At 45.1% G+C, this 27,638-nt stretch overlaps 1 protein-coding gene across 3 annotated transcripts; it reads left to right on the top strand.

The window, feature by feature from the left end:
• Positions 1-1,846: 1,846 nt before the first annotated feature.
• osgin2 (oxidative stress induced growth inhibitor family member 2) lies at positions 1,847-27,638 on the top strand. 3 transcript variants are annotated; one of them, XM_033020167.1, is made up of 7 exons: positions 1,847-2,118; positions 2,362-2,506; positions 8,366-8,531; positions 12,975-13,111; positions 16,667-16,858; positions 18,669-18,760; positions 25,126-27,638. In XM_033020167.1, the coding sequence occupies exons 3-7, from the start codon at positions 8,465-8,467 to the stop codon at positions 26,159-26,161; spliced, it is 1,524 nt and encodes a 507-aa protein (XP_032876058.1). In that variant the 5' UTR covers positions 1,847-2,118; positions 2,362-2,506; positions 8,366-8,464; the 3' UTR covers positions 26,162-27,638. The 3 variants fall into 3 exon arrangements, with proteins under 3 accessions (XP_032876058.1, XP_032876059.1, XP_032876060.1); XM_033020168.1 differs by lacking the exon at positions 1,847-2,118 and having other exon boundaries at positions 2,408-2,628; XM_033020169.1 differs by lacking the exons at positions 1,847-2,118; positions 16,667-16,858 and having other exon boundaries at positions 2,408-2,628.

The following is a 27,638-nucleotide window of genomic DNA, read 5'->3' as shown; positions in this document are numbered from 1 at the left end:
ATGTTCTAGGAGCAAAATTAGGCTCATTCGGCCCGTCGATTCTACTCCGCCATTCAATCATGGCAGATCTATCTTTCCCTCTCAATTCCATTCTCTTGCCTTCTCTCCATAACCCCTGACACCCGCACTAATCCAGTTCAGTTTAGTATTTTCGTGTTTGTTTTCTAGGTCTGCATAAAAACTTGAGAGTCTTTAGTTTACAACAGAAGTCTTTAAAGTTTCACTCAATGCTGGCAGCAAGACTAGTCACAATGGTTGCCCACAGACTGTGTGCCCACAGGATCAACTATATACAAAACATCTCCCTTTCTCCTGTGCAGCACCACCTGCTGCACGGGAGGAGCAACGGGTCCTCCCATCCCACACAGTCCACCAAACATCACAAGTTTCTTGCCATGTGTGCCGAGGTACAATGAAAAGCTTTTGTTTCGTGCTGACCTGTGTAGGAAGGAACTGCAGATGCTGGTTTAAACCGACCATAGACACAAAATGCTGGAGTAACTCAGCGGGACAGGCAGCATCTGAGTACTCCAGCATTTTGTGTCTACTAGCGGAAAGACAATACATGATTACAATCGAGCTATTTACAGTGTACAGAAACATGATAAGGGAATAACGTTTAGTGCACGTTAAAGCCAGTAAAGTCCGATCATAAATAGTCTGAGGTCACCAATGAGGTAGATAGTAGTTCAGGACTGCTCTCTAGTTGTGGTAGGATGGTTCAGTTGCCCATCAAGAATCTGTAAATTGTTGTCTGTGCGGGTTTTAGGGTTGCCAACTTTCTCACTCCCAAATAAGGGACAAACGGTCAAAATAAGGGACAAATTCCCGACGGCAGTTCATTGACCGACTCGGCCGTGGCTGGGTGAATGATGAGTTGGCCCGGGTGCTGGACTGCACACAGAGCCCTGCCGGCGGGCCAGCTGAGGAGTTTTGGCCCGCGCGACGTTGCGCGCAAAGTTCGACATCCCACCCAACTCATGAACCGATGATCAGTCATGAGAAGGAGGGGTGGTGGTGGTGTCGGAGGTAAGCGAAGGCCCGAAGGTCGGACAGCTGGCCGGGCTGCCGACCGACGGGGCCACGGGCGAGGCACTGCTGCTGCTGCTGCACTCCATGGGCTGCACAACATCGGGATGGGCGAGGCGGGGCCGGACGCAGCGCTCCGACCCGACAGTCCCCTCGACCCGAGTAGTAGCAGTCAAATACGGGACAAGGGCGGTCCCATACGGGACAAACTAATTTAGCACAATATACGGGATGTCTCGGCTAATACGGGACAGTTGACGACCCTAGCGTGTGTGGACCATAGATTGTTGATACACTTCCCAGAACCATAACAGTTCCTCAAATGGGAGCTGCTTATGCAATTATGAGCGCCTTTTTACTGGTTCCATCAAGATGCAGGATAGAATGCCACAGGAAATCCTTCTTCCCCATGGCTATCAAACTGTACAGCTCCTGACTGAGACAGACTCCCCTACCCTCCCCAATCTTTGCACATCCCCAATATTTTCCACTCGTCACTTTAATTTAACGTTTCATGTATTTTTGTGTTTTTTATGACTGTTGGCAGATCAATTTCCCTCCTGGGATACATAAAGTTCTCTATGGTATATCGAATCTTATTCAGATTGCTTTTCAGAAAAAAAAAGACCTGCATTGGTCAAAGATCCCAGACCTGCATTGGTCAAAGATCCCAGACCTGCATTGGTCAAAGATCCCAATAAAATATTACATTTTCTACTCCAGGTTGAAGGTTGGTCGGAATTGCCTTATTGGTCGATTTGGGCCAGCGATGTTCGCGAAGTTTCTGGATATTTTACATCAGAGCTCCGCCTCTTGCAGTGTCACGCTGCCGGGGGTGGTGGGAGAGAAGCAGAGAAGCAGAGAAGCTGGAGAGCAATGTTTCATGGTTCTTCTCCCCTCCCCCGATCTAGCCGCTCAGGCCATCTCATCGCCGGCAGGCAGCATAAAGAATAAAACTGCAGGCTCGCCTGAGGGGCAATCCTTGTGTCTGGACCTTACAAGCACTGACTGTCGCAGAGAGAGGTGCCGTGGCGTGGGTCGCTGTTCGCTGTAGATAGAGCAGTGAGTGTGTGAAATCTACCGGAGCGGGTCAGTTTCATTACCTCGTTGCAAACTTGCAATTTCTCGCTGCCTGAGCTGTTTCTAGATTAGATTTTTTTTTTTTTTTTTTTAATTTATTTAAACGCTGCCATGGACTAGTAGTTTGCACGGCAGATGTTTTGCGGCTATTAACTGGTCTGCAGTTTGTACGTGTCTGCGTCTCGCATGTGATTTCCAGTTCATGCAATTTCAAACAAAAATCAGCCTGCTTTTTTCCCCCTCTCCCCCTAGGTCGTATAGAGCAAAGATCTTAAAGCGGATAAGATCTTTGGTATAGAGTGGCATGTGGAGAAGGAAAAAGGCTACACTCGGGGTGCTGCTGCCAGCTTGCGTTTCTGCCCAGATGTAGTCATGGGACATCTTGAGTGAAAAACAGGTGAATTTTGCCACTGGGGCTAGAACAAGTAGACACTCCGCCCAAACCACCCGGGCAGGCGAGGGTACTCTAAACTTGCACCATCTTTCTGAAAATACATTGATTACATATCCAAAAAGGATGTAGATTCCCATTTTAACTGTTTGAATTCTGTGCAGTTATAGAGTTAGAGTCGTGCAGTACGGAAACAGGCCATTCGGCCCAACTTGCCCACTCCGACCCAACATGTCCCATCTACACGAGTATGCCTTTGGCCCATATTCCTCTAAACCTATTCTATCCAAGTAACTATCTTAAACATTGCGATAATAACTGCCTCATCCACCCCCTCCGGCAGCTCGTTCCATGTGTTAAAAAAAAGTTACCCCACAGGTTCCTATTAAATCTTTCCCATCTCCTCACCTTAAACCTATGTCCTCTGGATCTGGATTCCTCTACTCTGGGCGAAATACTCTGTGCATTCACCCTATCTATTCTTCTCATGATCTCATACATTCACTCCTCATCCTCCTGTGCTCCTATGAATAGAGTCCTGGCCTGCTCAACCTCTCCCTATAGCTCAAGCCATCACAATACTCTTTTCTCATTTGAGTTTGGTTTCAAGATACAGCATGGAATCAGGCCCTTCAACCCACCCAGTCCACGCCGGCCGTCGATCGGAATGGTCACAACAATTCCATGTTGTCACACTTTCACCAACTTCACCACCTATCGCCAATTCCATGATAACATTCCACGTTATCCCACTTTCTCATCCATTCCCTGCACACTCGGGCCAATTTACAGACGATAATTAACCTACAAACCCCACGAGTCTTTGGGATGTAGGAGGGAACGGAGCACTCGGTGAAAACGCATGCAGTCAAGTCACTTTTATTTCTATAGTACATTTAAAAAACAACTCTTGTTGAACAAAGGGCTTTGCATTGGTGGGGGTACTAACGTTATACAACATTGGTTCATAGATTAAGTACATACATAAATACATACATATAGCCCTCACTCAGAGGACGTCAAGAAAGGCTTGAGAGTAAAGATGGGTTTTAAGTCTCGACTTAAAGGAGTCGATGGAGGGGGCAGTTCTGATGGGAGGAGGGATGCTGTTCTGCAGTCTAGGAGCTGCAACCGCAAAGGCGCGGTCGCCCCTGAGCTTATGCCTAGACCGCGGGATGTTCAGTAACCCCAAGTCGGCCGATCTGAGGGACCTGGAGGTGGTGTGGGTAAGCAGACTTTTGATGAAGGTGGGGGCAAGCCCGTTAAGGGCTTTGTAGACATAAAGAAGGATCTTGAAATGTATTCGGAACCGCTCAGGGAGCCAGTGGAGAGAGGCCAGTATCGGGGTGATGTGGCCCCTTTTTCGGGTGCCCGTCAGGAGTCTCGCTGCGGCGTTTTGGTCACTGGGAGAACGTGCGAATTCAACACAGAGAGTACCCAAGGTCAGAATCGAACCCAGGTCTCTGACGCTGTGAGGCAGCAGCTCTACCAGCTGCGTCACTGTGCTATCCTTTTATTTACCTCCTATTTGGAACATGTTTCCCTTATTTTGTTTTTCCCCCCCCCGAATCTAACCTAAGGTATTTTGTCTGTTCAACCAGTGCCTTTCAGTTTCGGCAAAAGGAAAAAAAAAATTGATTGGCTGCATAGAAACTGTTAATATCTACCACCAGTTGGTTCATTAATATTGCCGCTTAGCAAGAACTGACTTGTGAGCTGGGAAACTATCTTCATTGTTCATGGTTATCTGGCCGAGATAACACACTCAAAGGAAGTGAAAAAATTGTTCAATGAAAATACTTCTCAACTATTACATTTCATATCTTGGCAATAACAATCTAAATTGATATATCGATTTTTTAGTACGGCCATGAAAGGGTTAATTTGTGCACAGTTTAAGATGGCCCGGACCGAAAGATACTGGACTTTTACTAATGTTTAGTTTAGTTTATTGTCACGAGCACCAAGGTACAGTGACAAGCTTTTTGTTGCCTTCTATCCAGTCAGCGAAAAGGCTACATAAGATTATAGTCGAGCCGTCCACAGTGTACAGGTACAGGGTAAAGGGAATAACTAGATAAAGTCTAAAGTCCTATTCAAGATAGTCCGAGGGTCTGCAATGAGGTAGATGGTAGCTCAGGACTGCTCTGTAGTTGGTGATAGGATGGTTCAGTTGCCTGATAACAGCTGGGAAGGAACAGTCCCTGAATCTGAAGGTGTGCGTTTTCACACTTTTGTACACTTCTTGCCTGAGGGGAAGGTGTGTTCGGGGTGAGTGCCTTGGGTTCGAATTACCACCTGACACAATAGCATAGCGACCATCTCGCCCTCAACAGCAAACAAAGTTGGGTGGACGTCCAGTGAGAAAAGTGAAGCATTTATCTTTTAAAGTGGGAGCCAGAGAACAGTATTTTGCCAAGTTTCCTGCCATGCAGGACCGCACAAGATAATTGGTAACACAGATAAAAGAATTGCTGAGCACAAATAATGCTGAGCGAACAATGGGAGCTAGAAACGATGAACTGTGTATGTTTAAGCAATGACACAAATAACTGAATCCCAGACGGATTATACTGTGCTAAATACTTCCAATCCGTTTTCGTATGAAGATTAATCATCCGAAATATGTGAGCCTCAGCATTGTATGCAGACCCAGACAATCAAATGGCTGACCTATACCTGAGGCATGGCGAGACACAGAGCCAGGGTCATGGAAATTGTTTATATCCCCTATTATTCTGACAACTGTGAATAATGCTTGCCTGGGCATCATTTTCATTATTATCAAATAATCATAAGTGATTGGAGCAGAATTAGGCCATTCGGCCCATCAAGTCTACTCCGCCATTCAATCAAGGCTGATCTGTCTCTCCCTCCTCGCCCCCATTCTCCTGCCTTCCCCCCATAACCCCTGACACCCTCTGAGTTATTAGGTTGGCCAAATTAACATTACGCAGGAAATTAATGGTGGGGAAAGTCCAATATTGGACCTGGGAACTATTTGGGAATTTTTCAAATGTTTCGGTCTATTAATCCTGATAGTACATTCCCTGGATTGGTTTATAGGTAGTTTAAACATTTTGGGGTGGCACAGTGGTAGAGTAGCTGCCTTACAACGCCAGAGACCCAGGTTCGATTCTGTCTAAGGGTGCTGTCTGTGTGGAGTGTGTACGTTCGTTCTCCCTGTGACTACATGGGTTTTCACCGGGTGCTCTGGTTTCCACTCATGCCGCAAAGACGTACAGGTTTGTAGGTTAATTTGGCCTTGGTTAAAAATTGTAAATTGTCCCTAGTGGTAGGATAGTGTTAGTATACGGGGATCGCTGGTCGGTGTGGACCTGTTTCTGCGCTGGATCACTAAACTGAACACAAAACTAAAAGGTTGGACATTTCCACCCCGGGAAAAAGGTTCTGACTGTCAACCCTATCTACGCCTCTCATAATGTTATACACTTCTATTAAGTCTCCCCTCAAGTGTTGAGCTCAAGATTCAAACATCTTGCAGTTTCTTGTGTCTCCAAGAGTTTCCTCTACTGCGCCAACTATTGGTCTGAGATGGCAAGCAAGCAAAACAATTTATCGTGTGTGTGTGTGTGAGACATTGACCAACATGTCCCATCCCACCTGGCTGCGTTTGACCAATATCCCTCTAAACTTGTCCTATCTATTTAAATTTTTAAATTTAAACATTTATACATGTGCAAACATTCCTTAAACGTTGCGATAGTACGTGCCTCGGGGTGGGAGATTGCAACCTTCACGTGGTCCACCCTGTTTCAACAACCCGACGTGCACAAAAAATAGATCAAATAGAACAAGTTAACCTACAACTTTAGGCTGTGCACGCCATATGCAAGAAGAAGAAGTACCTGCCGCGACTACCTCCTGTTTCCACACCACATCTCAAAAGTCTAAAGAAACCGCAAATATAAATGATGCTGATTAGTTTAGAGATACAGCATGGAAACAGGCCTTTCAACCCTGGGATATGAGGAACGATTGAAAAGACTAGGCTTGTATTCACTGGAGTTTAGAAGGAAGAGGGGGATCTTATAGAAACATATAAAATTATAAAAGGACTGGACAAGCTAGATGCAGGAAAAATGTTCCCAATGTTGGGCGAGTCCAGAACCAGGGGGCAACAGTCTTAGAATAAAGGGGAGGTCATTTAAGACTGAGGTGAGAAAAAACTTTTTCACCCAGAGAGTTGTGAATTTATGGAATTCCCTGCCACAAAGGGCAGTGGAGGCCAAATCACTGGATGGATTTAAGAGAGTTAGATAGAGCTCTAGGGGCTAGTGGAGTCAAGGGATATGGGGAGAAGGCAGGCACGGGTTATTGATAGGGGACGATCAGCCATGATCGCAATGAATGGCGGTGCTGGCTCGAAGGGCCGAATGGCCTCCTCCTGCACCTATTTTCTATGTTTCTATGTAACCCACCATTGATAACAATCGTTGATCACCCGTTCACACTAGTTCTATGTTATCCCACTTTCTAGCCCACTCCTGACACATTAGGGGCAATTTACAGAGGGCCAATTAACCTACAAACCTGCACGTCTTTGGGATGTGGGAGGGAAGCCGAGCACCCGGAGGAAACCCACGCGGCCACAGGGAGAACGTACAAACTCTGCACAGACAGCACCCGAGGTCAGGATCGAACCCGGGTCTCTGGAGCTCTACCAGCTGCGCCACCGTGCTAAAATAAAGCTATGTACTAAGAAAAATCAAATAGTCATAGCGTGATACAGTGTGGAAACAGGCACTTCAGCCCAACATGCCCACACCGTCCAACAATGTCCCAGCTACACTAGTCCCACCTGCCTGCGCTTGATCCATATCCCTCCAAACCTGTCCTATCAATGTACCTGTCTAACTGTTTCTTAAATGTTGGGATAGTCCCAGCCTCAACTACCTCCTCTGGCAGCTTGCTCCATACACCCACCACTCTTTGTGTGAAAATGGCAGGATTTTACTTTGACACAGGTTGAAAAGCTAAAGCTACACCAACATGTAGTGTTGGAGCTCCTTCACAATTCAGCAGATTACAGTTTACTCAGCTCCCTTGGATCACTTCGGCCAATGTCAAACCGAAAGTAATAACCTTTGTGGAAAGTTATGTTGTAAATATATACTCCTTTCACCTGAACTGTTTGGACAGTTTGACACAAAGCACTAAGTACAGGGGTTGGGACATTGTGTTACTACTGTACAAATCATTAGTGAGACCACACTTGGAGAATGGTCTGCAATTTTGATCACTCGGTAAAAAGGGTGGCATTAATCGAGAAAGGGTACGAAAAGACTTGGAAGGGTTTTAGTTTAATTTAGTTTAGTTTGGGGATACAGCGTGGAGACAAGCCCTTCGGCCCACAGAGTCCACCCTGACCTGCGATCACCCGTTCACACTAGTTCTAGTCCCACATACTAGGGACAACTTACAGAAGCTAATTAACCTACAAACCTGCACGCCTTCGGAACGTGGGGGGAACTGGAGCACCCGGCGAAAACCCACGCAGTCTCTGGCCCTGTGAGGCAGTAGCTCTATCAGTTCTAGTTCAACATTATCCCACTTTCGCATCCATACCCTATACACTAGTGGCAATTATACAGAAGCCCATTAACCTACAAACCTTTTGCAATGTGGGAGGAAACCGGAGAACCCGGGGAAAAGCCACGCGGTCACGGGGAGAAGGTACAAACTCCGCACAGATCGAACCCTGGACTCTGGCGCTGTAGGGCAGCAACTCTATCGCTGTGCTATGTTTGCACATTTTGACACAAAGTTTGCACGTGTGTTTAACAGTTTATAATTGAAGAAATTAAAAGATCACGGCAGTTAACTCGCCTTGTTTATCTTCAGCTGATTTGATCGACTGCAGAATTGCGACCTGTGAAGATTGAGTGTGAAAATCAAGTGACAGAAGAGGCTCTGCTCTGTTACGGTCCCAACGAGGCAGCAATGCCACTACTGGAAGAAGCCACTCTCCTGGGAGACGTCTCATTAAATGTCCCCGTCGTCGTTATCGGTACGTTCTCTCTCTGCCTTTCTCCCCCACATATGATTATTTTGATCCTAGCAGTAGCATTGTTCGCAAGCAAGCAGATACAGGTGCTGGCCTTTGTAAAGGAAAGGAGGATTTGCCCATTAATGCCAACTCCAGATCGGTGAGAGACAGAAAATAAATGCAGGCAACAATGCCACATAGAACATAGAACAGTACAGCACAGGAACAGATCCTTCGGCCGACAATGTTCATAAGTGATTGGAGCAGAATTAGGCCATTCAGCCCATCAAGTCTATTCCGCCATTCAATCATGGCTGATCTATCTCTCCCTCCTAACCCCATTCTCCTGCCTTCTCCCCATAACCCCTAACACCCAGACTAATCAAGAATCTATCTATCTCTGCCTTAATAATATCCATTGACTTGACCTCCTCGGCCTTCTGTGGCATTCCAATGAATTCCAATGAATTCCACAGATGTGTAAAAAAAATCATCCTCATCTCCTTCCTAAAGGAACGCCCTTTAATTGTGAGGCTATGACCTCTGTTCCTAGACTCTCCCACTAGTGAAAACATCCACTCCACATCCATCGTAATGGTACACAATGTTAGTGCCGAACGTGATCTACATCCCTCTATTCCCTGCACCTCCATGTACCTATCTAAAAGCCTCTTAAAAACCACTATCATATCTTCCTCCAACATCACCCCTGACAATTCATTCCAGGCCCCATTAGTCTCTGTGTAAAAATAAAACGTGTTCCTCACATCTCCATTAAACTTTCCCCCTATTGCCTTGTAGCAGTGCCCTCTAGTGTTGGACATTACCACGCTGGGGAAAAAGGTTCTGACTGTCTACCCTATCTATGCCTCTCATTATTTTATAGTCCTCTATCATGCCTCGCCTCAACCTCTGACGTTCCAGAGAAAACAATCCAAGTCTATCCAACCTCTCCCTCTGGCTACAGTTTTCTCTTTGTCCTTCACATCAAGAGATTTGTTTGATTAAAACGTTTCATTATTATCAGTGTCATGATCGCCATATTGAGGTCCGCTAATCTAAGGGCTACGGATAGATAGTTGGTTTACAGTTTGTCAGTTGTGACATTTAGTTGAAACGAAATGTTCTCAAGGGCAAATTTCCCAATTGTGAATGATTGCCGAGATATTTATCTCTCTGTTCATAAGATCATAAGAGACAGGAGAAGAATTAGGCCATTCGGCCCACCGTCTACTCTGCCATTCAATCATGGCTGATCTATCTCTCCCTCCTAACCCCATTCTCCTGCCTGCTCCCCATAACCCCTGACACCCGTACTAATCAATAATCTATCTATCTCTGCCTTAAATATATCCACTGACATTGCCTCCATAGCCGTCTGTGGCAAAGAATTCCACGTGTTGCTTGTGAGATATAGCTCCATGTTGCATTTCACTTCCTCTCCATGTAAAAAGAATTCACTAGCTATGAATCTTATAAAAGTGTAAATGCTGTCTGAATGCACACACTCTCAAGAGTCAAGAGAGTCTTATTGTCATGTGTCCCAGATAAGACAATGAAATTCTTACTTGCTGCAGTAAACATAATACAAAACGGAAGATAAAAGTTCAGTGTGTCTATAGACCATAGACCATATACATAATAAATAAGCAGATATAGTGCAATAATAATAATAATAATAATAATAGACTGTTATTGTTCAGAGCTTATTTGATGTTGTGTTTAATAGTCTGATGGCTGTGGGGAAGCAGCTGTTCCTGAACCTGGATGTTACAGATCTCAGGCTCCTGTACCTTCTTCCCGATGGCAACGGAGAGATGAGTGTGTGGCCAGCATGGTGTGGGTCTTTGATGATGTTGCCAGCCTTTTTGAGGCAGCGACTGCGATAGATCCCTTCTAGATGGTGGGGAGGTCAGAGCCGGTGATGGACTGGGCAGTGGTCACAACTTTTTGTAGTCTTTTCCCCTCCTGGATGTTCCAGTTGCCGAACCAAGCCACGATGCAACCGGTCAGCATGCTCTCTACTGTGCACCTGTAGAAGTTCGAGAGAGTCCTCCTTGTCATACCGACTCTCCGTAATCTTCTCAGGAAGTAGAGGCGCTGATGAGCCTTCTTTATAATTGCATCAGTGTGCTGAGACCTAGTTGGCCTTGGCTCACTGTAGGCATTCTTATTTATCTACCAGTCAAAACATGTTATTCCAATCTACTCCAGAGCTTTAAGCACTGGGCTAAGGGGTACAGTGCAGAAATATGGAATGCTTGAAAGTTAGATGTGTGAATTTTTGCACTTTTTCACTCAGACAAGGACTTACTCAAGTCAGCAATAACTTACCCAAGTTAATAACTCCAACTTATTGGACTAGATATGCCTTGTTTCCAGGCTCCCAACATTCCAACAGACTTAACCAGTATATTTAGCACAGCCTGGTTCCTTTAAGTCGGATTGCCTACCTTAACCACGAAGGTATTACTCACTACCACCAAACTTTGGAATATTTCTGTCCCCTGTTATCAGACTTCTGAACAGTCCATCCATTAGCTAAGGTACTGCCTGATTCACCTCAATCTCATTGTGGGCATTGGACGTCATCTCTGGAACTGAGAACTACAGTCCACACTCTGTATCTTCCCCTTTGCTCCATGTATTGAACCTGAGTTTGGCTTGATTGTATTTTTGCATGGCATTGTCTGACTTGGAGACACAAGGAACTGCAGGTGCTGGTTTACCAAATTAGCATGAAGTGCTGGAGTAACTCAGCAGGTCAAGCCCCTGTCCCACTTTCCTGAGTTACTCACGAATTCTCCCGAGATTTCCCCTTGATTCAAACTCGGGGAATGTCCGTAGGAGTCCGTAGATATTTCGTAGCGGCTCGTAATGCCACAGCCGTAGGTACTCGGGGCATCAGGTAAGTCGGGACGTTTTTTCAGCATGTTGAAAAATGTCCACGAGTAAAAAAAATAGCCCCGAGTACCTACGGCTGGCATCTCCGAGTTTGAATCAAGGGGAAAACTCGGGAGAATGCGTGAGTAACTCGGGAAAGTGGGACAGGCCCTTTTGGCAGCATCTCTGGAGGACATGGTTGGGCAACATTTCAGACCCGGAAAAGTGTGAAGAAGGGCCCTGACCTGAAAGGTCACCCATCCATGTCCTCCAGAGATGCTGCCTGACCCACTGTGTTATCCCAGCACTTGTGTATTATCTAACTGGACTGGAGCATGCAAAACAAAGCTTTTCAATCTTACCCTGTGATACACATGACAATAATAAGTCCCTAATTCTAAACAATTTTTTTTGGTTTTCTCTGTATATTTATCATTTAATAAATTAGAGATTTTTAAATTTTTAACTTTTTATTTTTTAACTTTTTAGAATAGATTGTGTTTACCTTGGTCAATTCCAATTGTTTTTAAATGTCTCTGATCATGAGCTGTCAAAGGCTGCTGGATTTGCATTGGAATTGCTTGCCCAAAGACCTGGGTAGCATATATAGCCTACACCATTTGCAGGCAGATCAGCTATGAAATGAAGGACAGAAGGTTGTGTCAGCAGCTTTGTACGGGAACCACACATTACTCACTAGTCATCATATCATTCTGATTGTCCTGTGTTGTGGACAGACCACATTGGTACAAACCTGAAACCTGCCCAAAATTGTTTTATTAGTACTATTTCAAATCACAAATAAAAATATAAAGTGCAGGAAGGAACCGCAGATGCTGGTTTACACCGAAGAGAGACACAAATACTAGAGTAACTCCGGATCAGGCAGCATCTCTGGAGAGAAGGAATGGGTGACGTTTCGGGTCGAGACCCTTCTTCAAACTAATACATTTTTTAAAACTTTTGCACAAGTGATAACAGTAATTAAGCATTTAATTTAATCACTTGGAAATAGTTTCACAAACTAATTTGGGATAGCTATGTATGAATGCTTCATTATTTTGTCACACACCAACGTAGAAATATTCAGTTTTATATTCTTAATTATTTTGCAATTTCATTTTTGAGATTTTTTTAAAAAGGTGAATTTTAACATTAAGTGAAAAGTTGTAGGTGACTATTTTAACTTGGCCTCTGTAGCAAACAAACTTGAATGGTTGTGTAGGAAGGAACTGCAGATGCTGGTTTACACCAGAGATAAACACAAAATGCCAGAGTAACTCAGTGGGTCAGGAGAGAAGGATTAGGTAACATTTTGGGTCGTGGCCCTTCTTCAGACCCAAAACGTCACCTATTCCTTTTCTTGAAGGATGAAACCTGTATTGTTTGCCCCTTCCCCAGCTCCCTTATATGTTTGGCATGAGTTTACAATCAACGGATAATAAAATGACATGAAATATGAAAAACATGTTTCCTCACATTGATCTGCAGGAAAGTTGAAGTCAATGTCAAATTTTGATTTAAATTTGTCTAAGAACTTTTATGTTAATATAACAATTTTGCAAAACTTTCCCAATGCAGGAAATGGTCCCTCTGGAATATGTCTTTCCTACCTGCTGTCTGGATACAGACCGTTCATGGCATCTGGAGCTGTACATCCAAACCCAATCCTTCACAACAAATTGGAAGAAGGAATTCATTTTTCGGTTGTAGATCAGGTTGGTTGTACAACCAATGTTTCGTGCATTTATGCATTCATTTTTGATTCCTTTTTAGTTTCTATTAATATTGAGCAATTTTGAAATATACAAAACTATACTAACCTTTAATCTTTCTAACATGTTTTTATTTTTTATTTTACATTAATTTTTCAGACTACAAAACTTTAATTTGTCAATGCAAGTTTATTTTGTTTTTTCTATTAATTTTTCAGACTACTAAACGATAATCTTTCTATTTTAAATTACATTAAAAAGATTACAGTTTAGCAGTGTGGACAATAAAGGTTACATACAAAATTTATGATGTCAGAAATTAAACACCTTCAAAGTGGAATATTTTAAACATTCACTATGTCACCTGTAGGTTAAATTTGTTAAGCATGGCATGACAAGATTTAGACTTTGGAGATAAAGTGCATAAACAAGTTCTTCGGCCCACCGAGTCCGCTCCGACCACCAATCATCCCATACGCTAAAGGGCCTGTTCCACGAGCATGCGACTCCATGCGGCAAGCGCGACCTAAACGGCTGGTCCCACCAGCATGCGCCTGCATGCGGCAAGCGCAACCAAACCAGAAGCGGGGGCCGCGCGGAGGTCGAGTGAGTGACATGAAGTTCGAGCGAAGTCCGCGGGAAGTTCGCGCGTGACGTACGACGTCGAGGCGGCTGCGGGCCGGCAGGCTGTTGCCGCGCGGAATTTTTTAACACGGTCAGTTTTTCGGAGCCCCGTGCGATGTCGGGACCAGCTCCGCACAACTCCATACGGCTCCGGCGATCGAAGTGGGACTGACCCCGCGAGGCCGTACAGCTCAAGCGACCGCGTCAGGTCGCGCTTGCCGCATGCAGGCGCATGCTGGTGGGACCGGCCCTTTAGGTCGCGCTTGCCGCATGGAGTCGCATGCTCGTGGGACAGGCCCTTAACACTATCTTACACACTTGGGACAAGTTGCAATTTTACTGGAGCCAATTAACCTACAAACCTATACGTCTTTGGATTGTGGGAGGAAACCGGAGAACCTGGAGAAAAGTCACGGGGAGAACTTACAAACACCGTACAGACAGCACCTGTAGTCAGGATCAATCCCCGGGTCTCTGGCGCTGTAAGGCAGCAACTCTACCGCTGCCTGTTCATAGAGTGATACAGGGTGGAAACAGGCCCTTCGGCCCAACTCTCCCACATCGGCCAACAATGTCCCAACTACACGGGTCCCACTTGCTTGTGCTTGGTCCATATCTCTCCAAACCTGTCCTATCCATGTACTTGACTAACAGTTTCTTAAACGATTATAGTTCCAGCCTCAACTACCTCCTCCGGCAGCCCGTTCCATACACCCACCACACTCTGTGTAAAAAGGTTACCCCCTCAGATTCCTATTAAATCTTTTCCCCTTCACCTTGAACCTATGTCCTCTGGTCCTCGATTCCCCTACCATGGGCAAGAGACTCTGTGCATCTACCTGATCTAATCCTCTCGTGATTTTGTACACCTCTAAGATCTCCCCTCATCCTCCTGCGCTCCATGGAATAGAGACCCAGCCTACTCAACCTCTCCCTATAGCTCACAACCTCTAGTCCTGGCAACATCCTCGTAAATCTTCACTGGACCCTTTCAAGCTTGACAATATCTTTCCTATAACATGGTGCCCAGAACTGAACACAATATTCTAAATGCGGTCTCACCAACGTCTTATACAATTGCAACATGACCTCCCAACTTATATACTCAGGTGCTGGCTCGAAGGGCCGAATGGCCTACTCCTGCACCTATTGTCCATTGTCAATACTCTGACTGATGAAGGCCAAAGTGCCAAAAGCCTTTTTGACCACCTTATCTACCTGCAACTCGACCTTCAAGGAACCATGCACCTGTACTCCTAGATCCCTCTGCTCTACAACACTACCCAGAGGTCTACCATTCACTGTGTAGGTCCTGCCCTTGTTTGAAGTCCTAAAATGCAACACCTCACACTTCTCTGTATTCAGCGGTGAGAAATTATCATGGCTTTGCAGATTACAATATGGACTTGGAGTCACAGTGTCGCTGGAACTCTAAAGCCTAAAGAGACTCGAGGGCATAGCTTTAATATGAGTGGACATGTTTTTTTGTAGAGAGAGTGGTGGGTGCTTCAAACACTCTGCCAGGAGTGCTAGTGGAGGCAGATATTATGGTGGCATCTAAGAGGCTTTTGGATAGGGACATTGATATGTTGGAAATCAAGGGATATGGGTCACATGCAGGCTGAAGAGACTGGTTTAATCTGGCATCACATTCGATGCGGACATTGTGGGCCAAAGAGCCTATTCCTCAGCTGTACTGTTCTATGTTCTATATATTCAGGTAGAGCTAAGAAGAAACAAAAGGCAGAAAACATTGGTATGAACTATTTATAGTACAATGATTGGTAATTATCATATTGGGTTTTGTGCGATTAGCATTTGTTTATATTCAGAGGGCCCGGCATATCCTTGACAACGATTTCCTATATACAGGTGTAGCGCATGTTTCGGAATGTCAATTGGTATGTTGGCTCTGTTAGAAGAGCCTTTAATTGGAGGTAACTTACTGAAAATACATAGGGCCTCGGTTATTTGGCTTCGGTGGAATTGTAAATTGTAAATTGTCGCCAGTGTATAGGAAAGTGCTAGTGATCGCTGTTCGGCGCCGACTCGGTGGGCCGGAGGGCCTGTTTCCACACTGTATCTACAGTTTCAATAGACAATAGGTGCAGGAGTAGGCCATCCGGCCCTTCGAGCCAGCACCGCCATTCACTGTGATCATGGCTGATCATCCACAATCAGTACCCCGTTCCTGCCTTCTCCCCATATCCCCTGACTCCGCTATCTTTAAGAGCCCTATCTAGCTCTCTCTTGAAAGCATCCCGAGAATTGGCCTCCACCGCCCTCTGAGGCAGAGAATTTCACAGGTTCACAATTCCAGAAATGCCAGAGTAAATTCCAGTGTACAAGCCCAGCCGCTCCATATGACAGTCCCGCCAACCCAGGAATTAACCTTGTGAACCTATGCTGCACTCCCTCAATAGCAAGAATGCCCTTCCACAAATTTGAAGACCAAAACTGCACACAATACTCCTGGTGTGGTCTCACTAGGGCCCTGTACAACTGCAGAAGGACCTCCTTGCTCCTATATTCAATTCCTCTTGTTATGAAGGCCAACATGCCATTCGCTTTCTTCACTGCCTGCTGTATCTGCATGCTTACTTTCATAGACTGATGTACAAGGAGCCCCAGGTCTCGTTGTACTTCCCCTTTTCCCAACTTGACACCATTTAGATAATAATCTGCCTTCCTGTTTTTGCCCCCAAAGTGGATAACCTCACATTTATCCACATTAAACTGCATCTGCCCACTCACCCAACCTGTCCAAGTCACCCTGCATCCTCATAGCATCCTCCTCATGGTTCACACTGCCTCCCAGCTTTGTGCCATCTGCAAATTTGCTGATTCAATGCTGTATCTTTAAATTCTAAAGTTTAAGATACTATTATTGCAAGAAGAATCCTTGCATACTATTGATATATTTATCTTTTTCAGGATTTGGAATACCTTTCGGAAGGGCTTGAAGGCAGGTCTTCGAACCCAGTGGCACTGCTCTTTGATACCCTCCTTCATCCTGAAGCAGACTTTAGGTTCGATTATCCTTCAGTCCTACAGTGGAAACTAGAGAAACACAACGGCATTCCTCACGTAGTGCTGGGGAAAGGACTGCCTGGTGGTGCATGGCATGTAGGTATCTGATCCAGGCAGCATAATGTTCTGTAGCTCAGCAAAGATAGACAATAATAATAATAATAATACATTTTATTTAATGGGCGCCTTTCAGACATCTCAAGGACACCTTACATAGTAATCGGAATAACATATAATCGGAATATAACAAGTAATAAAGACATCACAGAGACACAAATTAAAAACAGAATTCAATCCAAAAACAGAAAATCAAAAACACAGTGTGAAGAGGGAGCAGCGGCAGCCAAAGCGCGCCAGCGTCCACTCTCTCTTCACGGCAGCCATCTCTTCACGGCAGACAATAGACAATAGGTGCAGGAGTAGGCCATTCGGCCCTTCGATCCAGCACCGCAAGGTAGAAGTACTGATGTTATTAATGCGAATGAGGAAGAAATTGCTTGGATAGACACAAAATGCTTGGGTAACTCAACGGGGATAGACAGCATCTCTGGAGAGAAGGTGTAGGTGACGTTTCTTCTCGACCTGAAACGGCATCCATTCCTTCTCCACAGATGCTGCCTGTCCCGCTGAATGACTCCACTGAGTTTTGTGTCTATCTTCGGTGTAAACCAGCAGCTGCTGTTCCTTCCCACACGAGATACTGCCTGGGCTGGGGTGGGCAGATGGAATACGAAAGTACATTTAACGATAGATACAAAGTGCTGGAGTAACTTTGCGGGACAGGCAGCATCTCCTGAGAAAATGGATAGGTGACATTTCAGGTCAGGATTGGACTCTTAGAGAACTTCACACACAACAGGCACAGAAATAGAGGGCGGGTCTCGTGGAGGATGGGATTTCAGGTACTAAGTGAAAGGACTGTCACCAAAGAGACCTAGAGGTGTTCAGCACAGAAACAGACCCTACATCCCGACTTGTCCATGCTGATCAAGACGCATCATATACGCAAGTCCTATTTTCCCTGCATTGGTCCCAAATTCCTTCGAAACCTTCCCTATCCATGTAGCTGCCCAAGTGTCCAAATGTTGCTGTTTGTACGTGCCTCAACTACCTCCCCCGGCAGCTCGTTCCATAATACTCACCACCATCTGAGTGAAAAAATTGTCCCTCGTGTTCATTTAAAATCTTGCCTCTCTCACCTTAAACCTATGTCCCCTGGTTCTCGATTCCCTGCCCTTGGGTAAAAGACTCTGGGTAAAGGACTTCTTCTGATAAGGAGCCTTTCAGACTCTCAGGATAACCCAAAGCCTGAGCCAAAGAAAGTACATCTTGAGTCTTGAGTGGACTTTACTTTAGACTTTAGAGATACAGCGTGGAAATAGGCCCTTCGGCCCACTGAGTCTGCGCCAACCAGTGATCCCACACACTAGCACTTACCCTACATGCGAGCGACACTGGACAATTATCCTACAAACCTGTATGTCTTTGGAGTGTGGGAGTAAACTGGAACACCCGGAGAAAACCCATGTGGTCACAGGAACCATGTACAAATTCTGTACAGACAGCACCACTAGTCAGGATCGAACCCGGTTCTCTAGCGCTGTAAGGCAGTAGCTCTACTGCTGTGCAACTCTGCCACCCTCTCTAAACCTTCTTGATTACCTTTTGATTAGTCTGGGTGTCAAAGGTTACGGGGAGAATGGGGTTGAGAGGTGAAAAATAGATCACCCGATGGGCCGAATAGCATAATTCTGCTCCTCAGTCTTATGAACAATGCACATATCTATCCACAATAGCTATCTGTATAACTTATTAGATCTTGTATTCTTTCAACCATAAATTCTATCAGTGCTGTGGACCCCTTTATTTAATCTCTCAATAATGGACAAATGATCTGTGTCTTTAGATGATGGAAGGGTCCATGCTAACAATTAGCCTGAACAATTGGATGGAGCTACCAGGCTTGAAGCTAAAAGACTGGACCAATGGTAAATGGAGGTACAAATACATTGTAAAATATTTGCTGAGAAAAGCTAATACCAGAGCAAATTACTCCGAATGTTTGAAATTTGAAATGAAAACACGGAATGTTTTCATTTGCCTGAAATACTCAGTAAGTCAACAGCGCCTTGTAGAGACTGAAAGAAAGTTAACAATCGAACCACGGGGAACTGCAGGTGCTGGAGTCTTGAAAGCAAAACACAAAGTGCTGGAGTAACTCAGCGGGTCAGGCAGCATCCGTGTTTTGGAGAATGGATGGGGTGACATTCCGGGTCGGGACCCTTCTTCAGGACTGAACATTTTGCCATCAGAGCATTTGTGGCTGTCATTGGGAAACCTACGTCGGCCAAATTTTCAATATATTTCCAACGCCCCTTTACCTTTCTAAATATTGTTCCACATTTTTGACAAAGTGTTTTTATGTACAGAGGGATCATGGGGTCCAAGTAAAACTCACTGGAAGTGGAAAAACGAGTAGATAGAGTGGTAAAGAAGGCATATGGAATGTTTACTTTCATAGGTCAGGGCATATGAGAGTCAGGATGGCATGATCATAAGGTCCTGAGTGATAGGAGTAGAATTAGGCCATTCAACCCATCAAGTCTACGCCATTCAATCATGGCTGATCAATCTCTCCCTCCTAAGTCCATTCTCCTGCCTTCACCCCATAACCTCTGACATCTATACTAATCAAAAATCTATCTATTTCTGCCGTTAAAAATATCCACTGATTTGGCCTCTACAGCCTTCTGTGGCAAACAATTCCACATATTTACCCACCCTCTGACTAAAGAAATCTGTCCTCATCTCCTTCCTAAAATAATGTCCTTTAATACTAAGGCTATGACCTCTAGTCCTAGACTCTCCCACATCCACTCTATCCAAACCTTTCACTATTCTGTATGTTTCAATGAGGTCCCCCTTCATTCTTCTAAACTCCAGCGAGTACAGGCCCAGTGCCGACAAACGCTCATCATCGATTAACCTACTCATTCCTGGGATCATTCTTGCAAACCTCCTCTGGACCCTCTCCAGAGCCAGCACATCCATCCTCTGATATGCTGCCCAGAATTGCTCACAATATTCCAAATGCGGCCTTACCAGCCAGCGCCTTATAGGTTTATCAGAATGTTCCCTGGATTAGTGGGTGTTAGCTGTCGGAAGAGGTTGGACAGACCTGGATTGTTTGTTGGAAGAGACTTTTGGAATAGGCATATGGATATGCAGGGAATGGAGGGATATGGATTATATGCAGGAAGACAAGAATTGATCTTGGCATCATGTTCAGCATAGACATTGTGGGCCGAAGGGCCTGTTCTTATGTTGCACTGTTCTATGTAGCATGTTCTGAAATGTGACACTTTTTTTCCACAGTTACAGACTGTGTTCACAAAAACAAAACTTGCTAGAAATATTTATGATAGACAATAGGTCTTCAAAGTATTTCTCAAAATAATTATACACAGGGGAAATAAACCCATTTGCAGGAAATTAAATCACTCTTAACTTTTAAGCCAAAGGAAATATTAAGTAATGTGCATTTAATTGAAGGCTCTTGTCGGGGTTATGATGATCCAGATTCTAGGATTTGATGTACGTATTAATCCCTTCAGAGGTATCGATATAAAAAGAATGTTCCTTCTGAACCCATTTGTTTAAAGTTTGGCAGCATATAATATGTCCACTTTGATAAGGTAGACAAAAATGCTGGAGAAACTCAGCGGGTGAGGCAGCAACTATGGAGCGAAGGCTACGGGCAACGTTTCGGGCCAAAGCCCTTCTTCAGACTGATGTGAGGGTGGGGGGTAGGGGGGCGAGAAGAAGAAAGGAAGAGGAGGAGCCAGTGGGCTGAGGGAGAGCTGAGAAGGGGAGGAGAAAGTAAGGACTACCTGAAATTAGGGAAGTCAATGTTCATACCGCTGGGGTGCAAATATGAGGTGCTGCTCCTCCAATTTACGCTGGTCCTCACTCTGGCCATGGAGGAGGCCGAGGACAGAAAGTGCTGAGCCACCGGGAGATCAGGTTGGTTATTGCGAACCGAGTGGAGGTGTTCGGTAAAGCGATCACCAAACCTACTCTTGGTCTCACCGATATAGAGCAGATGACATCTAGAGCATCGGATGCAATAGATGAGGTTGGAGGAGGTGCAGGTGAACCTCTGCCGCACCTGGAAAGACTGCTTGGGTCCTTGAGGTAAATCGACAAGTGTAGCATTTCTTGCGGTTGCAAGGGAAAGTGCCCGGAGAGGGGGTGGTTCGGGTGGGAAGGGACAAATTGACCAGGGAGTTATGGAGGGAGTGGTCTCTGCGGAAGGCAGACAGGGTAGGAGATGGGAAGATGTGGCGAGTGGTGGGGTCACGTTGGAGGTGGCGAAAATGATGGAGGATTATTTGTTGTATGTGACGGCTGGTGGGGTGGAAGGTGAGGACTAGGGGGACTCTGCCCTTGTTACGAGTGGGGGGATGGGGAGAGAGAGTAGAGTCACGGGGTATAGAAGAGACCCTGGTGAGAGCCTCATATATAGTAGAAGAGGGGAACCCCCGTTCCCTGAAGAATTAGGACATCTCCGATGCCCTGGTGTGGAACACCTCATCCTGGGAGCAGATGCAGTGTAGACGGAGGAATTGGGAGTAGGGGATGGAGTTCTTACAGGAAGCAGGGTGGGAAGAATTGCAGTCCAGATAGCCATTGGAGTCAGTGGGTTTATAGTAGATGTCGGTCAGGAATCTATCACCTGCGATGGAGATAGTGAGGTCAAGAAATGGTAGGGAGATGGCGGAAATGATCCAGTAGGGAAATGTATTTGAGTGCCGGATGGAAGTTAGTGGTGAAATGGATGAAGTCAGTGAGTTGTGTGCGGGTGCAGGAGGTGGAACCAATGCAGTCGTCGATGTAGCGGAGGTAGAGCTCGGGGATAGGGCCAAGGTACGCCTGGAACAAGGATTGTTCGACGTACCCTACAAAGAGGCAGGCATAGCTGGGGCCCATGCACGTGCCCATAGCCTTGTATTTGGAGGAAATGGGAGGAGTCAAACGAAAAGTTATTAAGGGTAAGGGCCAGCTCCGCTAGGCAGAGGAGAGTATCGGTAGATGGCTTATCATAGATATATTTTCTTCACTGTTTATGTTGTCAGAAGGAAAGGCACAAAAGTAAATTATTCAAAAGTAAAATATAGATCGAAATAAAGCTGCAGTTTTAAAAGGCATCCAACTCTATTTTAGCCCAAAGTAGTGACAATTAAGGATTGTAAAATATTGGAAGATTTGTATAGCATGGGAACAGGACCATAAGTGCAAGACCAAAGCTGCGGCACAGTGGCGCAGCGATCGAGTTGCTGCCTTAAGGCTCCAGGGACCTGGGTTCGATCCTGCCTACAAACGCTGTCTGTTTGGAGTTTGTACGTTCTGCCCGTGACCTGCGTGGGCTTTCTCCGGGTGCTAGGGTTTCCTCCCACACTCCAAAAGGTTGTAGATTAATTGGCTTCGGTAAAATTGTAAATTGTCCCTAGTGTGTGTGTGTAGGATAGTATTGGTGTGCGGGGATCGCATGTCGGCGCGGACTCAGTGGGCCGAAGGGCCTGATGAGGTTGGAGGAGGTGCAGGTGAACCTCCAGTGCTAGTCCAGATAGCCCTGTAACTCTGTATCTCTAATCTAAATTAAACTAAACTAGGCTAAACTAAATTAAACCAAGCTTGTCTACCTGAATTGTATACCTGAGCTGGGCCCGTTTGCCTTAATTTGGCCCATATGCCTCAAACCCTTTCCTTAATGTCCTTTAAACCTTTCCCACATAGCTAGTTTTATCCACCTCTGTTGCCTCTTCTGACATAGTATTCCACATTCACCATGCGAGTAAGTTGTCCCTCTGGTACTTGTCAAATCTTTTTCTTCTCACCTTAAAACGATGGCCTCTAGTTTCACATTTCCTAATCCTGGATAACTGACTTTAATAATAACTATCTTTGCCCCTCATGATTTCATTACCTCTATAATATCACCCCTCAGCCTCCTGTGCTCACGGGAAAAATGTTCCAGCCTACCCAGCCTCTCTTTTACAACTTAAGCCCTCCAGTTCCAGTAACATCCTTGTGAATCTTTGCTGCCACCCTTCCAGCTTAATGACACCGGTCTGAAGAAGGGTCTCGACCCGAAACGTCACCCATTTCTCTCTCGAGATGCTGCCTGTCCCGCTGAGTTACTCCAACATTTAGTGTCTACCTTTAATGGCAGTGGGTGACCAGAACTGCACGCTAGACTCCAAGTGTGGTCTCACCAACGACTTGTACAGTTGTAACATAACATCCCAACTCTCAGTGTAGGAAGGAACTGCAGATGCTGGTTTAAACCTAAGATAGACACAAAATGCTGGAGTAACTCAGGCAGCATGACTGGGGAGAAGGAATGGGTGACATTTTGGTTCGGGACCCATCTTCAGACTGGGACGGACCCGAAACGTCACCCATTCCTTCTCTCCAGAGATGCTGCCTGTCCCGCTGAGTTACTCCAGCATTTTGTGTCTATTTTCTACTCGGTGCCCTGACAGAGGAAAGCAAGTGTGCCAAATAACACCTTCATCGCTGAGGGTCGAGGAAATTTGAATGGGGGAAAAAAACAGGTCAAATGACACCTAATTATTGGTTCATTTAATGGTATTAAAAAAACCAACATATATTAATCGTATTATGTTTTTAAAAAACCCAACATATATTCTTTCCAATAATTCTGTGATGACCTTGGCACGCCAATGCTCCTGGAGCGTAGATAATATTTCAAACCATTATGTGAAATGTATTGGTTTGATATTCTCCTCCCACATCCAACTAGTTTTGCAGGTGGAAATAATTAGCTTCCATTACTAATCTTACAAATCCTTTGTTTGTGAAATGTTATCTAAATTGTTCCAACTAGCTCCACAGCAACTCATGGCTATGTACTTCCTGGCCTAAAGCTTAGTCCAGCTTGATGTTAAGAATTCATTATGTCTGGGGGAAATATTGATCAGGTGCTCCTTTGTGCAATGTGCCAGGAAATGTTTACGGACGTATAGACTTTCTACCATGCCTGCTTAGAACATCTTTAAGGTGAGAGGGACAAAGTTTAAAGGAGACGTGTGGGGCAAGATTTCTTTGTAGAGAGTTGTGTGTGCCTGGAATGCACTGCCAGGAATGGAGGTGAACGCAGATGCCATAGGGACACGTAGGAGACGTGAATTTGTCGACAGAAAAGATGACGTGAATTTGTCGACAGAATTAATCAATTTCGTGAATGACATCATCTTTCACATAAGGCTAGAACATGGACTCGGTGGGCTGAAGGGCCTATTTCCATGCTGCAGCTCTAAACTAAACTTTTGAGAAAGCTTAGGAACAGGCCCTTCATCCCACGATGTCCATGCTGAATAGGGTGCCAATTTAGACTAATTTGAACTGCCTGTATGTGATCCATATCGCTCCATTTCCTGTATATCCATGTGCCTATCTAAAAGTCTCCTACATGCCCCTATAGTATCTGCCTTCACCCCCATTCCTGGCAGTGCATTCCAGGCACAGACAACTCTCTACAAAGAAATCCTGCTCCGCACAACTCCTTTAAACATTGCCCATCTCACCTTAAAGATATGTCCTCGAGACGTTTTGAGAAAATTCACTCTATCCTCCACCAGAGCCTCATTGCTGCGATGTGTACCTTCTGCAAGGTCCATTGATGTCTTTCATCAGAAGTATCCCCCAATATTTGAAGGCCAAGAGCATTTGATACATTTCGCCTCATAGTTCCCTCCTCAACTTGCACAAGGGCAGCATAGTGGCGCAGCTGTAGAGTTGCTGTCTTACGGCGCCAGAGACCCGGGTTCGATCCCGACTACAGGTGCCATCTGTATAGAGTTTGTGCGTTCTCCCCGTGACCACATGAGTTTTCTCCAGGGCCTCTGGCTTCCTCACACACTCCAAATACATACGGGTTTGTAGGTTAATTGGGTTTGGTTAAAACATTGTAAATTGTCCCTAGTGTGTGTAGGATAGTGCTAGTGTACGGGGTGATCACTGGTCAGAGATGTCTCGGTGGGCAGAGTGGTCTGTTTCCGTGCTGTATCTCTAAAGTAAAGTCTAAATCATCCCGATGTAGATTGCCATGTGTTCCACACACGTGGATCCAGTAATTACCATAAAATTAATGAATTAATGATTCCAGTAATGACAAGAAATGAATGAATTGCACCTCATTAATCCCTCAAGAATCACAGACATAATTTATTCGCAACAGCATACCAATTGATAGACTAATTGTAACAGCAACTATGTCAAGCATTAATGTTTGACGATCTAGTAACAGTTTTAATTTGATATCAATATGTTTTCCACAGGAACCTGATGAACGATAGAGCAACAACAGAAGAATTGGCTTCATATTATAAAGACTATGTTAAGATTATGGGTCTGCAGAAAAACTTTATTGACAATACCTGTGTCACTTCTGTCTCAAAGATTCAGCAAGATCAGAAGTGTGCAAAGGGCAAAATGCCGAAGAGCGTCAAAATAGATTCCACCACACCGCAGCTGTTTACGCCTGACAATGGATTGCCTCCCAGCCTTTGGGAAGTCCGAGGATATCAGAGAATTGGAGATGGATCACATGTGCCTTTTTGCCTTTATGCTGAAAATGTTGTCTTGGCCACCGGCACATACGACTTACCAGCTAGACTCGGGGTGGAGGGTGAAGACCTGCCCTTTGTCTTTCACAACGTCTCGGCCTTCGAGTTGGCCGTCCAAAGCTGCAAGGTGGGTCAGGCGTCGGATCCCGTTCTCGTCGTGGGGGCCGGGCTGACCGCGGCCGACGCGGTGTTGTGCGCGCACCGCCACAGCGTCCCCGTCGTTCACGCCTTCCGGAAAAGCGTCACCGACCCAGCCCTGATCTTCAAGCAGCTTCCAAAGAAGCTTTATCCTGAGTATCACAAGGTCTATCACAAGATGTGCAAGCAGGGCTACATCAACACCTCCCACTCTAACTACACGAGCTTTCCCGAGACACGCATCGTCTCGTTCCTACCAGATATGAAATGCACTCTTCAACCAACTTCAGGAAGGAACATCGTTCTAAGTATCTCAATGGCCCTGGTGCTGATAGGTACCTACCCTAATTTGTCCTTTCTTAAAGAGCATGGGAAGCACCTGGGATTAGATCCAAGTAAACCCATTTCCTGTAAGCAAAATCCCATTGACATTAATCCCTACACATTTGAGTGCACCAAAGAGGATAACATTTTTGCTATGGGTCCGCTAATCGGGGATAACTTTGTCCGCTTCCTCAAAGGCGGTGCTCTGGGGATCACGAGTTGTTTAGTGAAACGCCTGAAGGAAAAGGGACAACTAATTTCTGAAACTGGAAGCGATGACGGGTAGCATGAGTCATAAACGGTTAATTTAGAACTATTCTACTTTCGACCAAAAGTCGCCAAACAACTGTCTTGAAGAAACAGATTCTGGATGGAAAAGAATCAGTCAGTGCCCTGTTCACCTTCGGATGCCGGAAGTGGGGGAAATAGTTTAGTTAATTGTTAGTGTGCTCAGCAGTAACATGCACATTTTTGTACTTTGTGAAATGCTCAGTTCTTTCCGCAAGAAGGGCCGACAAGCTTAGCAAGCAATGGGTAAGCAGTTCTGGGAAAAGTCCATCTTTAAAATTGGATATCAGAATATAATCGGACTCAAATGGTCACAACATCTAATGTGAGAATCACAGTGCTTTGACCTTCTGCCCATCTGTTTTCATCCTCCACACAGTTTCACAGTCCATTAGTTTCAGTGAGCCAGATATTTCTTTGCATATTTGGTCCCACGGGTATCAAAAAGGTAGATTGTTCCATAAGTATCCTTTCAACCACAATTATGCTGGTTAGGACAATTTTATAAGACTACTAGTAGAGTTGCTTTTGGACATTCCTAGAGCATTTATATACATCTCCAACTAACAAACATCTCAAAGCGTTTTGATAGTACACAGAGTTTATTTACCTGGTGAGAAATTATATTGAGAGCTCCAGAGACTTTTATCTTGAAATATTATAATGGAGCTGGGAGCGGTGTGAGAATCGGAGCCAGATTTCCGTGCTTGACACGGCCGTACCAAGAGGGAGATGACCAGTATCCGTGTGAATGCATTCATGTTCACAGAGGTAATTTTCCCAACATTGCATTGAAATGAAGAAGGGATATAGACTGCGCCGGCCTGCTCTGGGCTGGTTTGTGGGAAAACTTTCCCTAATTGGGCACAAGATCACAAATATTTATGGGAAGGACAATGCCAAGCTGCTGGGGCTGGGAGCTTGGTCTAAAACTGGTGCCTTAAGTTGGTGGCGGATGACCTGCCAGGTTTTATTCCTATCTTTTGACAATGGGCTTGATACAGCTGACTTGCTGGGATGTTTCAGTACACAATTGAAGAAACGAGCAAGGAAGATCAGGCAAAGAATGCACTTCGGAGACACGAAGAGGTGCAGATGCTGAAATCTTGAGCAAAACACAAAATGCTTGAGCAACTCAGCAGGTCAGGCAGCATCCGTGGAGGGAACGGGATAGGCGACGTTTTGGGCCGGGACCCTTCTTCAGGAATGCAGATTTCCATTCTGAGAAGTTACTTATTACACTATCGGGAGAATCCAGAAACTGTATTATCACCATAACTGATAAAGCACTTGATAGCCCCAAATTAAAAAAATTAAAATAAAATTTTAATCACACTGGTAAACAACAATATCCCTCTTTCCCTCGCCACCCTTCTCACCTTCCCAAAATGTGTTTGCCTAGTTATCATCCTGCAACAATTTAAATTTTTTTTTGTGTAAAATTGAGCCCGAAATAAAAGCAGAAAATGGTGGAA

This window comes from Amblyraja radiata, chromosome 4, assembly GCF_010909765.2.
Source record: "Amblyraja radiata isolate CabotCenter1 chromosome 4, sAmbRad1.1.pri, whole genome shotgun sequence".
Classification (NCBI taxonomy): domain Eukaryota; kingdom Metazoa; phylum Chordata; class Chondrichthyes; order Rajiformes; family Rajidae; genus Amblyraja; species Amblyraja radiata.
Note: the sequence above shows the minus strand (reverse complement) of the source record. Positions and strands in the feature narration are given on the sequence as shown.